The sequence below is a fragment of the Diabrotica virgifera genome, chromosome 7 (genome assembly GCF_917563875.1).
Source record: "Diabrotica virgifera virgifera chromosome 7, PGI_DIABVI_V3a".
In the NCBI taxonomy this organism is placed as follows: domain Eukaryota; kingdom Metazoa; phylum Arthropoda; class Insecta; order Coleoptera; family Chrysomelidae; genus Diabrotica; species Diabrotica virgifera.
In genome coordinates this window covers 119,998,027-120,015,923 of record NC_065449.1, presented here as the reverse complement: position 1 = coordinate 120,015,923, position 17,897 = coordinate 119,998,027, and the positions used below count along the sequence as shown (strand labels likewise).

General features: G+C 32.7%; 1 protein-coding gene across 1 annotated transcript in view; it reads right to left on the bottom strand.

The window, feature by feature from the left end:
• The window catches only part of LOC114337892 (monocarboxylate transporter 14), a 200,519-nt gene extending 183,599 nt beyond the window's left edge, over window positions 1-16,920 (bottom strand). The window contains exon 1 of the mRNA XM_050656776.1: window positions 16,642-16,920. Coding sequence (XP_050512733.1) covers window positions 16,642-16,644 — 3 coding nt within the window. The 5' untranslated portion in view covers window positions 16,645-16,920. The remainder of the gene's footprint in view (window positions 1-16,641) is intronic.
• Between the last annotated feature and the right edge of the window lie 977 nt (window positions 16,921-17,897).

Below are 17,897 nucleotides of genomic sequence, written 5' to 3'. Positions count from 1 at the left end.
TTTTAATAAATTCTAAATGCATATTACAACTATCTACAGTTCATGTAGAAGAATAATCTTAGTCTCGAGGGGAGTCTGACGAAGAAGAAAAGAATGAATATTTAAGCTCAGATGAGGAGTTTGAAGAAGAAGTACAAGATTCGGACACAGAATTTATTTAGTTTATAGTTTTATAATTTTCTACCTATATATTTATAATAATAAATTTGTCATTTCCTATCATATTTGCAAAATCAATTGTATAGTACGTATTATTTTCCTTTAATTAAGGAAAAGTTACTTAAAAAACTATAATATATAACAATTACTCTAACGTTTCGAGGCACAACAACATGGGTATCACCAGGTCACGTGATTTTTCTCGAGCGAACGGACTCACTTCGCTAGAACAGAGGACGCAAACAGCTATCGGTATACGCTCTTTCTCACACTGCTGCTTACCTATAGCGCTTTTCATTTATATGAACCCGTAATTTGTTTGATCACATGGCAGTTGGAAAATTTCACCAAAAAGCTGCCTTTTTTAGAATATTTATTTTTAATATTAAAAAATACCCTGTCAAAATAACAATTGTACCTCCCTGTCCAGAAGGAATATACATAGCTATGCATGTATAGTTGTATATTTTATACATGTTAATAGTATGTACAGATTCAGATAAAATCTTCTGAAGTTAATATGCATCCCCTGAAAATAATCCTGGGACGCCCATGCAAGTATCTTGCAGAGCTAAAATCGCCCTCAAATCGCCTGGCTTGTTTATTTTCCTAATATTTGAATATTTAAATTTACTTTAAAGTCACGTCAATTATATTTTTTGTAATAACAATTTTTACCCTTTTTTTAACTTTGGGGGGGATTTTTGGGGAAAATAACCGCTACCCTCCAGCCAGACCAGCATTTTTGTATTAGGCTATTATGGAAGAGTCACCTGAAAAATTTTCAGCTTGCCTAAAATACCTACTCAAAAATGTCTCACAGCTCTTGGACCACAACGTTAACAGGGTTTTATTATTTCATACGGCCAATGGACCTCTAAATCTGAAAAAACCGCTGAGTGCTACCATTTAAAGGGGTGAGTTTTTAAAACAGGGGTGAATTAGTCCCTAGGCACAGGGGAATTAAGGTTAGTTCTATACACTTTTGGTTCAAACACGTCTACAGAAAAATTGTTCCAGGTTAAATTTACTATCGAAATGTCACCTTTTTAAAGTCAAGAATATTTTTTTACAACAATATATTCAAAACAAAGAGCAAAAAAAACACTAACAAAAGCAATTTTGTTTTTTGCCCCATAACTGATTTCCACGGGGATATAGGTATAGGCATTGCTTCACAAAAAAAACTTCCGTCCTTCCTCTTTAAAAATAACGTTTGGTAGAAGTCTCTAGGATTTACTGTTTCCGAAATATATGATTTTTCAAATTTCGGCACTCACAGCGATTTTGGGCCATTTTCCTTGTTATTTCGCAAACATTGTTCGGTAACTTTTTTCTACGCAACTTTAGGTATGTACAATATTTAATACGAAGAAAAGTCAATTACCTTTAAAATGGTTTATCGTAAAAGGCTGTATGACTATTTTTAAGCAAGATATATTTTTTAAAATTTTATAATTTTAATGATTTTACCTTTAGGTATATATGTTACCGGCCAAACCCGATTTCAGGACAAACTATTTTGGCCTAGGCCAAACTAGTTTGTCCTATCGCGCATAGGCTAAACTAGTTTGTCCTAGGCCAAACTAGTTTATCCTGATATAAATACACACACTTCAGGCCAAACTAGTTTGGCCTAGGCCAAACTAGTTTATCCTGATATAAAGACGCACACTTCAGTCCAAACTAGTTTATCCTGAAGTGTATGTTTTTATATCAGGATAAACTAGTTTAGCCTAGTGTAAACCAATTTATTCTAGTCGAAAGTACATAATTGATTACAGATTGGTTGCTGATTTAAACGTAAGTTTAGAAGACACTATTAAGAGTTGTAAGACTTTTAAGTATTTAGGGTAAATGATAAACCGAGATGGCACTTGTACGAAAGATATAGAAATGAAAATAGTATGGGGAAAACAAGCCACGAAAGCACTCCATGGAGTGATATGGAAGAACACTCTAACTAAAGAAATCAAAAAAGGATTTTTCAGGGCATAGAGCGGAATATTATCCTACAAGAGCGGAAGAATGGCCTGTGACAACAATAATACGAAATAAAACACGAACAGTTGAATTCTAGTTTATGAGAATGTGTCTAAATTACCAGGTAGGATAGAATTTGACCTCATTGGTCATTCTACCTGGTATAATGACGGAGGAGTTGAGTTCATGGACAGACAGACAGAAGGACGGACGAACGGAGAGACTGACGTGGATAATTCAACGTTTCCACATTTTTTTCAAAATTGGTGAAAACAATATTAATTCGTACTCGATTTTATTGGTCATTGTATATTTTCTTTTAATTTTTGGAGAAAATCTTATCCTTTTATTTATTATTTTTTATATTATTTAATTATACAAGAATATAATATTGATTTATAGCATGTATCAATATCTTCGCTTTATCGCTAGATTGCGCTAGAAACTAAATTTTCTGAAACTCCTCGTCCACGTCCCCGAAAAAGACATTTCAATAACGAGGCTGCAGATGAGCCTTTTAAGACCCAAAACAAAATTTTAAAGTTAAATTCTATTATTATGTATTGGACGTTGCCGTTACAAAATTAAATGAAAGATTTGAAATGTTGAGGGAACTAATTAAAATTTATCTTTCGTGGAAAATATATCGAGTTGGAGCAACTCTGAAGAAAATTTAAAGACCACAGTGTTTAAATTTACCAAAAAAAAACTAGCGCGTGGAAATAGATCTGATATAGATGGAGAAGATCTATTCCATGAGTTAGAATTGTTACCAATATTTTTTAATAATATAGACACAACTCCACTCGATATTTTAAGTTATATAATCTTCTTCTTCTTCTTTTGCCCTTTAATTCGTCCAATTCTGAACATAGGCTTCCCCCAGTTTCCTCCATTCGCTTCTGTTTAGTGCTTTCTGTTTCCAGTGCATTATATAATGTTATATTCTAATAATTTACTCTCCGTTTTCCCAAATCTTTCTATTTAACACTTCCAGTAACAATAGCTGCAGGATAAAGGTCTTTTTCTAAACTTAAATTGATCAAAAATTATCTGCGCTCAACAATGGACCAAGACAGATTAACAAACCTGGCTTTAATAAGTAGAGAAAAGCAAGTAAAAATAGATGTCACCGAAGCAATAAAATTTTTTGCCAACTTAACCTTTAACTACACGCGCTGGCGTATTTTGTACGCCAGATATAAGAATTCTACTGCAAATATATTTAAAAATTTAATTTTTGACCTGGTTTACCTCTCTAACCTATCACTGGAATGTGCTTTACAATTTGGTTTTAGTTTCGTTATAATCGGCGTTCTGGGAAGATATTAATTTACAGTTTATTATTTGTTGTTTCCGGTGGGGGACAATTACGCCAGGATTATATTAATATAAGTAGTAATATAAGTACATATTTCAATTGTTTTTTGATCATTATGGCACAAAATATATTTTTCTTTATAAACAATAGTTTTTCGCCTGTAAAAAATCACATTTCAAAAAAAATTTATTAGTAATTTAATTTATCACGGAATCCACTTATTCCATGATTCCAGTTATAAATCCCAATTGGCTTACTGAGAAGGAACTCCAAGTATTCAGTGATGCCGAATAAGGTTTATAACAAACAACTAAGTGAATTTTTTCAAAAAAAATAAACAAATCCGCTGTTTTTAAGTGTACTTTCTTGTGGCGTATAAAGTACGCCACGCGTGTAGTTATGTTATAACTTGATGCGCGGGTAGTTAAAGGTTAAAAGCTAGAAAAGTTGACTTTGATATACTTTAAAAAGTATGGTAGCTATAGTGTTATAAGATTGATGTTTTTTAATACTAACACCATGTTTTTTAATATAAAAATAAAGAAAGCAAACATAATTAGTTTTTACAGTCTAGTTTTAGTTCTCGTGTGAGTCGGACGTATCAATAGCCGGTGCTGACGAGTAATCTAAGCGCTTTACTAATACGAATAATAAATATCGATAATTATTCAAATAATATATAGACTAATAACTCGCGTTTTTGTTTCTATTTTTTAATTAAATGAGTGCGGACACGGGCGGTAAACCGCCCCCTGAACCTGATGGACCTCCCAATACCACCCTTAGTAGTCCAGATGTTGAAATGGAATCCCCTAGCAATTTTAAAGGTTTTAGTAAGGCTGAACTCAACCAAACTGTAAGTACTTCCGATCCTATTAAATCTAACGATGACAAACAAAAAGAAATTTTTAAGTATACCATAAATGACCGTGGACCGTTCCATATATATGTTGAAAATAAAGATAGCGATCTTAAAGGTAAACTTAATGCATTAAAAATTGGTGACATTATTCTTACAAAATTCCCAGAATTAGATAATAAAATAATTAGTATCGATACAATTGGCAGAAATAAATTAAGAATTAAATTTACGGATTCTAAAAACGCTAATTACCTTATCGACAAGAAAGACGATCCGGTTTTTGTTAAAAACCATTTGGATGTTTATATACCTAAATTTATTATTATTAGACAAGGTGTTATACGGGATGTCTCAACAGAATTCTCCGATGAATATCTTAAAAATAAAATTAAAAAATTCGAAATAAGTTCTAATTTTGAGGTAGTAAACGTTTCTAGAATAAATAGAAAAACGGTTACCGATGATAAAATAAATTATGTTCCTACTAAATCGTGTGTAGTAAGCTTTAAAACACAAGTACTTCCAAAATACGTTACTATAAATAAGGTGTTGAAAGAAATTGAACCATATCAACAAAAAGTCCTGCTTTGTTTCAACTGTTTGCGATTTGGCCACCAGGGGAAGCATTGTAGGAGTAACCCCCGTTGTAACAATTGCCAGAAAGACCATAATACAAAAGAGTGTCAGGAAACAACATTAACTCCAAAATGTTTTAGTTGTATGGGAGACCACTTCACAACAAATCTTAAGTCATGGCCAGAATTCAAAAGACAGAAATTAATTAAAGAATGCATGACTAATAGTAATATTAATTACCATGATGCCAACAAACAAATTCCCCGCAAATCTTATGCAGACGTAACATCAAATAACATTATTAAAGATTCTCATCAACAAAATTTGCCTTCTTCTAATTACCCTCTTGTTAACCAAAGTTTAAATAGCTCTTCTGTTACTCGTCTATTCACATTTTCGGCCAGTAGTAATCATAATAAATATACAGTCGTCAAATCTTCTAAAGGCAGCAAAAGGCAGAGACCAAATAGTCCTGTCTTGACACAGTCAGATCCAGAATACACATTTAACTTTAGACAATCAGGAACTAATATTCCAATTATAAATAGTCCTTCATATAAAAATAATTTAAATTCAAATTCTCACACGCTACAAACAGAGTCAAACTCTGATATTTTAGATATAATTTTTACTATTGTTACCGAACTTTTTAAAACTTTTAGGGAAACTAATAATCCCAATGTTACTAAACAAGACTTACAGCAAATATTAATTAGTAAACAATTATTAAACGTGCACAATATACCAACTACTTCGTCGTCTTCTCAGCTATAAACAAACTCAACATTTTACAGTGGAACTGCAGATCTGCAGTTGGCAATAAAGAAAACTTAGAATATCTCTTAAATACAACAGAAACTACCATAGCAGCTTTGTCAGAGACCTGGTTCAAACAGGAAAGGTTTTATAACTTCCAAGGTTATAATATTGTTCGGTCAGATCGTATGGATGGTTACGGTGGGGTAGCCATACTAGTAAAATCCAATAGATTATTTTCAGAAGTCGTAGTACAGAAACCAGCAAGAATGATGTGTACATGCATCGAAGTGAAACTTCTACCTAATAACAAAGCAGTGTACATATTGTCAATATACATTAAACCAAAGACTCGGATAGAAGTAAGAGAATGGATACAATTTTTCGAAAACTTACCACGACCTTTTATAATTGCTGGAGATTTCAACGCTCATCATCTTTCTTGGGGTTGTGAGTTTAATGATGTCTATGGTGTTTCTTTGCTCAATGCTATTAATCACTGCAATCTTGTGTATCTCAATGATGGTGCACCCACACTTGTTACGTCAGTTAGAAAAAGTGCCATTGATCTGTCTATTTGTACGCAAGACATAGTACATTTAATATCTTGGTCAGTCATACAGGATCCTCATGGATCCAATCACCTTCCTATATATATGAAGTTTAATAACTCTGACTCAGGCTTACAAACCTATGGTCCAGTTCACAACATATGGGTTCTTAAAAGAGCCAACTGGAATCTGTACACGACAACACTAGAGGAAATGAGCACCGCATGTAACTACAACAATTTCATAGACACGATAAACTCAGCTGCAAACATTTGTATCCCGAAAAGAACAATAATAAGAAATAAGTACTGGAAGCACAAACCAAAACAATGGTGGAATGAGACCTGCAACAACATTGCTCATAGGAGAAAAGACAGATTGTGGAAAGAAAACCCAAACATACAAAATTTACTTGAATTCAAACGAGTTGATGCCATCGCAAAAAAAAAACATTCAAAGAAACAAAAAGAATTCAGTGGAGGAAATATGTTGAGAGCCTAAATCAGACAACTCCCATCACTGAAGTATGGAAAAAGGTAAATAGTTTTAAGAATCGTAAGCAGCAGAATAAGTTACCTATTGATCTGGAAGCGAATTGGATAGAAGAATTCCATGCCACAATCTCACCAGATTGGGCAAAAGAATGCATAGAATACAATCAGTTATCTTTAAAAACTGTTCCCAGAAACAACTTGTACTTACTTGAACGTTTTGAGATGTGGGAATTAGAAAGATCGTTGAAACTATCTAATAATACTTCACCAGGCGAGGACAATATAACTTACTCCATGCTGTTTCACCTCCCATTTAAACATAAAAAGTCTCTGTTAGAAATCTATAATAGTATCTGGACTGGTGCAAGTCCTATTCCGGATAGCTGGAAGAACTATATAATATTACTTATTAAAAAGAAAGACAAACCGCTAGACCTCTCAAGTTCGTACAGACCTATATCCCTGGCATCTTGTATTCTTAAAACTCTGGAAAGAATAATAAAGAATCGATTAGAACAATGGCTAGAATTTGAACACATCTTACCAAACTCACAATATGGTTTCCGGAAATGTAGGTCCACTCTCGAAGCTATTACTGTTCTCGTTACAGATATACTGACAGGATATACAATAAAAAAACATACAGCTGCAGTTTTTATTGACCTTTCCTCGGCTTTTGATAACGTAAATTTAAACATTTTGTACCATAAGCTGACATCAATAGGAATACCTCATGAAATATGTTCATTTTTAATTTCACTATACTCCGATAGACGACTTTCACTAAAATTAAACCAAAATCTTCAAGGATCCCGAACATCGAATTTAGGACTCCCTCAAGGCAGCATACTCAGCCCGCTACTTTTTATACTATATACAATGGACTTCGAAGTAAATTTGAATAACGTGAATATGATACAGTTTGCTGATGATATAGTTATCTACACCAACGGTACTACTATTTCAAATTGTCAGAACATTTTAAACACAAACCTATGGTCAGTTAAGCACTGGTTAGATTCAAACAACTTAATTCTTTCTGAAAAAAAATCTGAAGTGTGTATTTTTACTAAAAAAAGGGACATAACTCAAGTACAGTTACAACTGGGACCATATCTTCTTCCAATCAAAAATTGTGTTAAATACCTTGGACTCTATTTAGACAGAAAATTACTGTGGAAAGATACCATCCACCATGCAATAAAAAAAACCGAGAACGCTATGAATATTTTGAGAGCATTCTGCCATACCAAATGGGGAGCAGATCCAAATACCGCTTTACTGTTCTATAAAACAATGGTTAGAAGTATATTAGACTATGGCAGTCACCTATATGGAACAGCAGCACATACTCACCGAAACAAAATAGAGACCCAGAAAAACACAAGTTTGAGAATATGTCTTGGTTATCTTAAATCTACCCCAATAAATATTATAGAAGTTGAATCTGTAGAACCTCCACTATCTTTCAGAAGGCAGCTAATTAGTCATAAATTTATGGCTAAAGCCATATCCAAAGAAGCCAGCTATCTTCGTAACATTCACGACCTCACTGTCCTAGTACTCACCCATCCATATTGGCACTCAAAAGCTACTCCACTCCTAGTAAACAGCTATACCACACTGGCACAAATCTCTAACTCCCTGTCTATCAACAAAACTATACCTATCTACACCGAACCTCCCCATGTTTTCTTTTCAAAACATATAAAAACATACTACCTGGACCCAAAAGAAAACTTTCTAGAAACCATTAATGGCCTGAACACCAATACATATATACTGACGGATCCAAGATGAATGGAAAAGTAGGCTGTGCCTTTTATGACGCAAACTCTTCCCAATATTACAAGTTCAAGCTACCAGATGAGTGTTCCATATATACCGCCGAAACAATTGCCATAGCAAATGCATTTAGATACGTCCAGTCGAGAAACACACAGAATCATGTTATATTCACTGACAGTAAAAGTGCAGTTGACCGAATAACAAACTTGAAATCATCGAAAAACCTTACTAACATAGAGGCAGAAATATTAAAACTGAACTTTGAAGCAACAAAACAAAGGAAAACAATAACTGTAGTGTGGATTAAAGGGCACTCAGGAATAAAAGGTAATGATGCAGTGGATACACTAGCCAAATCAGCCACTGACACAGGCTACCATCTAACCACCAATATTGTTCCATATACAGATCTTACCTTCAAGTTTACTTCACATTTAAAACAATTGTGGCAGCAAGAATATAATTCATCAGTCACAGGGCTTAACTATGTCGGCCACCAAAATAACATACCATTGAAAAGCTGGTTTCATGAATTAACCAAACGAAACTTCATTGTTACAATAAACAGAATAAGATCTAATCATGCTATGACTCCTTTGTACAAATATAAAATAGGACTGGATGAAAACCCATATTGTCCATGCGGAGAAGTTGGTGATATGAACCATGTAATCCTAGAATGTTCAAGAAATAAGAAGAGCATAGAATCATTTTTCGAAGAAATGGTAAATCTCAAATTCTGTTTGCCAACCAGTCTAAATTGTATAATTTTTAGTAATAATATTAACTTATATCAATGTTTGTATAATCATTTAATTCGTTGCAAAATGAAATTGTAAAAAACTAACACCATTGTAAGCAATTCTGCGATACAAAATATTATTGTAAGTGTGTTCACGAAAAAATTAACATAAAAAAAATAATTAAAAAAAAAAAGTTAAAAAAAAAGTAAAATAATGATAAACAAATAAAAAAAAACAAAAAAAAACAATGAAAAAAAAAAGGAAATAAAACTAAACAAAATACTACATAAATAAAGCATTAAAAAAAAACAAAAATATAATTAAAAAAAAAAATATATACATATAAAAAAATGCACTAAACAGAAACACACATTTTACTAACACAATAACATTTATCCTAGGGTGTGAGAATTTGAAAAATCAATTTATTTATATTGGATCAAAAAAAAATGCTCCCTTTATATTTCATAAATAAAAAATAAGTCTGGCTAATTGGTTCATGCCAAAGCCAATTATAAAAAAAAAAAAAAAAATAATTAGTTTTAATTTTAGCGTACCCATGCCCATAACCTATATAATCTTCTGACAAAAAGGGGCGCAAAGACGAGTCTTGCACCCCGGCGCCGTGTATGGTTAAGACGGCCCTGATTGCATTATATGTCACAAGAAAACAGCTTCAGAACAATTATGTAATCTGAGTCCCATAGTTTTCAGCATTTTTTGTGCCTTACTCCTTTATATCTGTTAAATATTATAATTCCTCTAATTAGGGGTGGGCAAATACTTTTAAGCGCGGGCCAACATAAAATTTTCAAAATGTCTCCCGGGCCGGAATAGTATATCGCGTATGTAAGCTTGTGCACACGCGAAAGTTATTGGTGAAGTTTTTCCCTACCCAAGAAATTTTTTTGAGAAAACTACTATAAAGATAATTTTAAAGCATTTGGATAAAGAAATTTTACTGTGAGTAATAGATAACAGTAATCATAAACAAGCAATTAGACTTGTGAGTCCTAATTTTTCACCCAAGGTGACCGGAAGTAGAACCAAAAGTCGATATTTGAACTCTTCGTATAATATTGTGCGTCGATTGATAAACGATTTCACTAATTTCCAGTAATTTTTGACAAACTTTCGGTCATAACTTATCGGAGCTTAGCGGAAATGACGTCAAAACCGGAAATAAAGATTCAAGCTCGACTTTTCTAGACTTTTACGGGTCTAGTGGTCAACTGTTCAATATCTGTTTATTGATGTATCACATGTACTATTTCTGCGACTATAATATGGCACTTCCGGTTAGAACTTTTAAACCGGAAATGATATAAAAACCAGAAGTGTACATTCGTTCTCATCTTGCTAAGGCACGTCGAATAATATATCGCTTATACTATTTAGGTGACTTTAAAACCGTACTTCCGGTTGCAACTCTAAAACTGGAAGTCCGAGGTCAAATTTCTCACCTTTAATAGCATCCTTGGGTTGGGTTAGGAGCTTTCATTCGACACCTCATTTGTCGTTCTATCTGCTCTAATAACGGAGTAGTTGTGTTTACGGACAGACAGACGGACGTTAACAATTCAAGGTTTTCACATTTTTTCAAAATGGGTGAAAACATTTAATCTTACTTGGGTGTACATGCGAACAATTTGTGCCCAGTAAAATATATCACGTAATTTTTAAAGAAATATGGTCCAGATAAAAAATGAAGATATGAACAAGTGGACAAAATGAAATACTTTACTTAGGGTAGAGGTCTGGATTACGGAAGATTTGAATCCGAAATCGGAAATTGTTTCAAGAATAGGACAATCAAGAGCAGCTGTTTTGAAGGTGAGAAAATTTCTGAGTAACCAAAGACTCAATCTGCAAATCAGATATAGGATAGTAAAATGTTATCCTTCTCTGTTATGTTAAATGTTAACTATATAATATTCTTCTTTATGGTGCCGAAGCATGGGCTGTTAATGTTGACTTAATGAGAAAGCTGGTAGCTTTTGAGAAGTGCTTTTTAGGAGAATTTTGAAAATATCACGGACATATCTTATTACGGACGAAATGGTGATGCACAGAATGGGAAGAAAGAGATTACTTTTGACCACTATTAAAAGGAAAAAGACAGCACATTTGAAGCACATACTTAAAAATAATAAGTATGAGTTTTTGCAGCTGAATCTGAAGGATAAAATCGAAGGAAAAAGGGTTCCTTGGAGACAACAAATATCCTGGCTGAAACCAAAACATCACTGTCTCAAAGAGTGTGAGAAGTGCACATTAAATTCTATGTAGTCAGTAGAATCTTGCTTTGTGAAACTTTATTGCATACTTTAAAGTAATGATAGTGTTACAGCTCTTCGGAATTATAATATTCTATATTATTTACATATTTTTATTTATATGAACACCACGCAAACTATCGCACTAACGCTGTCGATTTCAACAAAATTTCATTTACGAGTTTAAAAAAAATTGCTTGTGGGATTTTTCAACGGGCCGGATAAAGTAAGCGAAAGGGCCGGATCCGGCCCGCGGGCCGGCTTTTGCCCACCCCTGACTCTAATAGGAGGGTATTTTGATGTATATGAAGTCTTTAAATTTAGTTTAATAATTATTCGACTTATAATCATAATCTAGTGAATTTACAATTTTTTCTGTGGCATCATTAAAAAAGTTATCACTCTGTAGTTGCCTGATAAAATTTAATGATTCTGGATAATATTTCACAAATATTTATTTATTAGGTTAATCAATCTTATTGCATATGTTTATTAGTAGCCTGATTGTAATAAAGAAGGATCAATAATAAACACTAACGACTTCCATTATTAGATATCAAATAAATGTCAAACAAATAGACATGATATTTAGTAAAGTTCATAGCCACGTCAGTAAACTATTAAGTGGTTTGTATTACAACTTAAACTAGAGTGGCACGAATCTCGAGGAACACTTTAAAAAACATTTATACAACGAGGTGCTCAGTAAAGTTAAAAAATTAAAACGAAGCACAATTTTTCAAAGGGTTTATAACTTTTATGAGCAAAATTATTGGCTAAAACTCGCAAAGTGAAAGTGAATATAAAAGGAAGTATATAAAATAATGGAGAGTCATCATTCCATATATTTCTGGGGAATATATACACGTGTTTGGGACTAATTGGTCCATCATCAGTATAGCGAAGCCAAGTTAAAAAAGTTGTATGTTAACTTGGGAGCTGGAGCATATTACTGGAGCAATGTTACCTTTTTTGGCCATATTGTTAGAAGACCCTGTTATCTAAGGCCTACAACTAATATTGCCAAGGAGGTAAGGCTACTTGAGGAAATGAAAAGCCATAACGTTATGAAATAAAATGATGTTGAATAATATAAGCGAGTACAAATATAAATACATATAGATAAGCAACATTATTGGCTAAAACTTGCAAAGTGAAAGTGAATATCAAAGGAAATATAATATAAAATGATGAAGTTTAAGTAAGGTAACCTTACCTCCTTGACAGTGTAAGTTGTAGCCATTAGATGACAGGGTCTTCTAACAATATGACCAAAAATGGTAACATTGCTCATGTAGTGATCGTTTCCCAAGTTAACATACAACTTTTTTAATTTGGTACACTATACTGGATGGACCAATTAGTCCGAAACAGATGTATATAGTTGCCCAGAAATATATGGAATGATGACCCTTCATATATTGACATATATATCACACTAGTGGCACCATCCATCTGGGAGCATCGAAAAATCGATGATTTTTTTAAAATAGGAATGGGTGTCGTGTGCTAGCTCGTTTGAAAGGTTATTCAATTCTCTATTTAGTATTATAAACATTAACATTAACATTAACATTAACATTAACATTAACATTAACATTAACATTAACATTAACATTAACATTAACATTAACATTAACATTAACATTAACATTAACATTAACATTAACATTAACATTAACATTAACATTAACATTAACATTAACATTAACATTAACATTAACATTAACATTAACATTAACATTAACATTAACATTAACATTAACATTAACATTAACATTAACATTAACATTAACATTAACATTAACATTAACATTAACATTAACATTAACATTAACATTAACATTAACATTAACATTAACATTAACATTAACATTAACATTAACATTAACATTAACATTAACATTAACATTAACATTAACATTAACATTAACATTAACATTAACATTAACATTAACATTAACATTAACATTAACATTAACATTAACATTAACATTAACATTAACATTAACATTAACATTAACATTAACATTAACATTAACATTATCATTAACATTAACATTAACATTAACATTAACATTAACATTAACATTAACATTAACATTAACACTAACATTAACATTAACATTTATACAGGGTGTCCAAAAATTTGTTTTCAATTAAATTAATTTACACAAAAAGAAGAATTTATGAAGTTGTTTATTTAGTTCAAAATACATTCTCGATAACTAAGGTCATTGTCGTGGTACACTTTATTGAGCAGAGATTATGGTGTAACGTGTAGTACCTATATGAGTGTTAAGTAAATGTCTTGTTATTTAGTTAAGTCGAATTCAATATAAATAAAAAATGAATAACCATTTTCAATTTCGTTGCCACACGAAACTACAGCCGCATTATATTCTAGTTCAATCAGAGAGTGCAGCAAGCACCTCTACCGGTTTTGAAATTTATTGGACTCTCATCAGGAGGCACATATGCTGCTCTCTCTGACCCAACCAGGACAAACGCGGGCGTGCAGTCACGGATTGCAACGAACGAAATGGCAGGTATGCTCTAGCGGCAACTGCTAGCAAAATACTAAGTTTTCAATCTAATAGCACATAAAACAATACCAAAAATATTACTCTACATCCCACTGGATTAAAAACAATGGGAACCTTCTCTGGTTATACCTCCGAGGCTTCTAAAATTTGTAAGCCATAACGGATGCTGAGACTAAAGAATATGAGAGAATTGTACAATTTATAATTCACGTCCCATTTGCTCAGCGCGGTAAAGTTCCAACGAGAATGGTTCCCTTCGTAATCCTATCAGAGTAAACATATAAATCACAAATAAATAACCATTTTCAATTTCGTTGTCACACATATGGCAACCACATAGAAAAAGAGGTCTCAAAGGATACCTATGTGCAGGAATAGAGCATTATTCTTCCTATCATCATTATTAAGATTTAATGTGCTAAAAACACAACCTAAATGAAGCCTGCGGAAATATGGACTCTACATGATCGGAAAATAAAGAAGCTGCTGGTACTTGAAAGGAAGATTCTCAGAATGATATTTGGTCTTCAGGGAAATGCATTGACAGATCAGTGGAGAAGGCGCCGCAATTCTGAATTGGTGACTCTGTATGGTATTGAAAACATCGTCAGACATATAAAAGCTATCCGGATAAGGTACAGTGTTTAAGACAGTGTTTTTGAGAAACCAGACGGTAAACCAGATAAGATGGGCAGGTCATGTGGTAAGATCAGAGGAAGACACAGTGTTAACAAAAGTGTTTTTTAGAGACCATACGGTAGAAGATCAGTAGGCCATCCCAGAAAAAGATGAAAGGACGATGAAGATTGAAGCTGATTTATCTAGGATTGGGGTAGAACAATAGAAAATGGAAGCGCAAGATCGTAGAAGATGGAGGGCTATAGTATATCACCTCGTATTGTAAAGCCAGTCGAGAAAAAAAAGAAGAAGAAGCAGAAGATGAAGAAGCAGGAGAAGAAGAAGCAGGAGAAGAAGAAGCAGAAGAAAAAGAAGAAGAATTATTTTCAAGAAAGTCGTCTGTTGAATGTTTTCATCAACAATGAGTAGTTTTTTCATAATATGGAAATTTATGAAAACAGTCGCTTTTTTTGCTTCAATATTAATAAAAATCCCCGACACCGTAAACATTTCTATACCCATGACTTGGTACGCCTTTTCTATTGATTTCCCCTAGATTTTTCAGTTGAAAGATAGCGGTCTATAATTTTTCGATATATTAATGCTTCGTTTCCTGTTGTCTAGGTTACGTAAATACAGGGTGTAACAAAAATACAGGTCATAAATTTAATCACATATTCTGGGACCAAAAATAATTAGATTGAACTTAACTTACCTTAGTACAAATGTGCACATAAAAAAAGTTACAGCCCTTTTAAGTTACAAAATGAAAATCGATTTTTTCGAATGTATCGAAAACTATTGGAGATTTTTTATTAAAAATGGACATGTGGCATTCTTACGGCAGTAGCATCTTAAGAAAAAATTATAGTGAAATTTGGACACCCCATAAAATTTTTATGGGGGTTTTGTTCCTTTAAACCCCCCCAAACTTTTGTGTACGTTCCAATTAAATTATTATTGTAGTACCATTAGTTAAAAACAATGTTTCTAAAACTTTTTTGTCTCTTAGTACTTTTTCCAAAAATCAGTTTTTATCGAGATATTTCGAATATTTGTCAAATCCACGACATATTTGTTTATGGTTAAGTACGATTATGGAGACATGGTAATAATATGAACATTTATTTATGATTTACATTTTTAGGGCTATTTTGAACCATATTAAAAAAGAAGTCACATCTCGATAAAAGGTGCCTTTTCGAAAAAATACAAAGAGGCACAAAAGTTTTAAAAACACTGTGTTTAACTAATGGTACCGCAGTAATATTTTAATTAAAACGTACACAAACATTTGGGGGGTTTAAAAGAACAAAACCCCCATAAAATTTGTATGTAAACATATTGAAAAATAAGCCTCAACTCGATAAAAACTGCCTTATCGAAAAAATACTAAGAGGCAAAAAAGTTTTAATAATATTTAATTTAACTAATGGTACCACAATAATAATTTAGTTGAGACGTACACAAAAGTTTGGGGGGGTTTAAGGGAACTAAATCCCCATAAAATTTTTATGGGGTGCCCAAATTTCACTATAATTTTTCTTTAAGATGTTCCTGCCATAAGAATGCCACATGTCCATTTCCAATAGTTTTCGATATATCTGAAAAAATCGATTTTCATTTTGTAACTTCAAAGGGCTGTAACTTTTTTTATGTGCATATTTGTACTAAGGTAAGTTAGGTTCATTCGAATTATTTTTGGTCCCAGAATATGTGATTTCATTTATGACCTGTATTTTTGTTACACCCTGTATTCATGGATAAATTCCATGTATGTATTTGATTGAATAAAATAAAAAGTTATATTAAAAGTTGATTTAAAGGTTATAAGTGTCTTAATTTAAATTCTTATAGCAAAACGTTGCGGAATTTTTTTGTAACCCAAATTAATTATTTTATTGCATTAATATACTTAATAGGTGATTTTATACTCCATTTATATATAAATGATTAAAATCTACTTACCATTTTCCGCAGCTATTGAAATAACATTACACTATCGAACAATAGCACAAAGTGAACAGGGTCGTTTAATACAACAAACAATTAAAGTTCTTATCTTAAGAGGTGATATTATAAGTACAAAGTTAGTTCTTTTCAATCCTAATCACATTCCAAACAACGGGAATCTTCTTATTCTATATTATTTAATTTACTTGAGACCAAACATAAGATATTTGCAAAGACATTAACGTCAATACCGACAATTTCAGGCATACAACTTAAATACTAGTTTTTAAAAATTAGATTACCTTATCTACCAATGAGTAAATCAATTTAATTTAATTACATAATGGCACCTGATAAATTTTCTACTTAAGTATCTTCACACAAATCTAAAAGTAATTCATATTTTATATGAGAATTTTCTTCTTCTTCACGTGTCACTCCTAGCGGAGATTGGAAATCATCATGGCCACTCTGACTTTGTTAGCAGCGCGCCTAAAAAGTTCAATCGAACTACACCCGAACCATTCACATTCACGTAGATTGCGAAGCCACGATATCTTTCTTTTTCCCACACTTCTTTTACCCTTCATTTTGCCCTGCGTGATATTTCTTAAAAGTTCGTACTTTTCACCCCTCATAATGTGCCCCAAGTATTGCATCTATCTAATAGTTTTTATCTCATTTAAAATTTTGCATCTTTTGTATAAAGTTTGGGGTACTTGCCTGTTAGTGACGCGGTCCATCCCTGATATTTTGATAATGCGCCTACAGCACCATATCTTGAATGCTTCGATGTTTTTTATGGTCGACTGTTTTAGTGTCCAAGCCTCAACTCCATATAAGAGGGTGGAAAAGACATAACACCGCAGCATTCGTATTCGTAACTTTATGTTGATATCACGATTGCAAAAGAGTTTGCGCATTTTATTAAAGACTGATCTAGCCATTTCTTTTCTGCATTTAATCTCTTTTGTTTGATCAGTATCGTCTGTGATCCAAGCACCTAGATATATATAACAGGCCACACGCTCAATCGCTGTATTGTTTATTTGTTTTTATTTATTTATATGTTTATTAGGGGAGCCCAAGCGGGGATTTTTGCAGTAACTCCAGCGCGTGATATTATCATATGGGGAGAAACCTGGTACCCTGTAGATGTACGTCTACCATATATTGGCTCTAAACACAGGGGCGTTCGTTAAGGGGGGCCGAAAAAATAATCTACCCTTAGAAAAACTCGAAATCGTCAGATTAAGATAAGGTAATTTAAG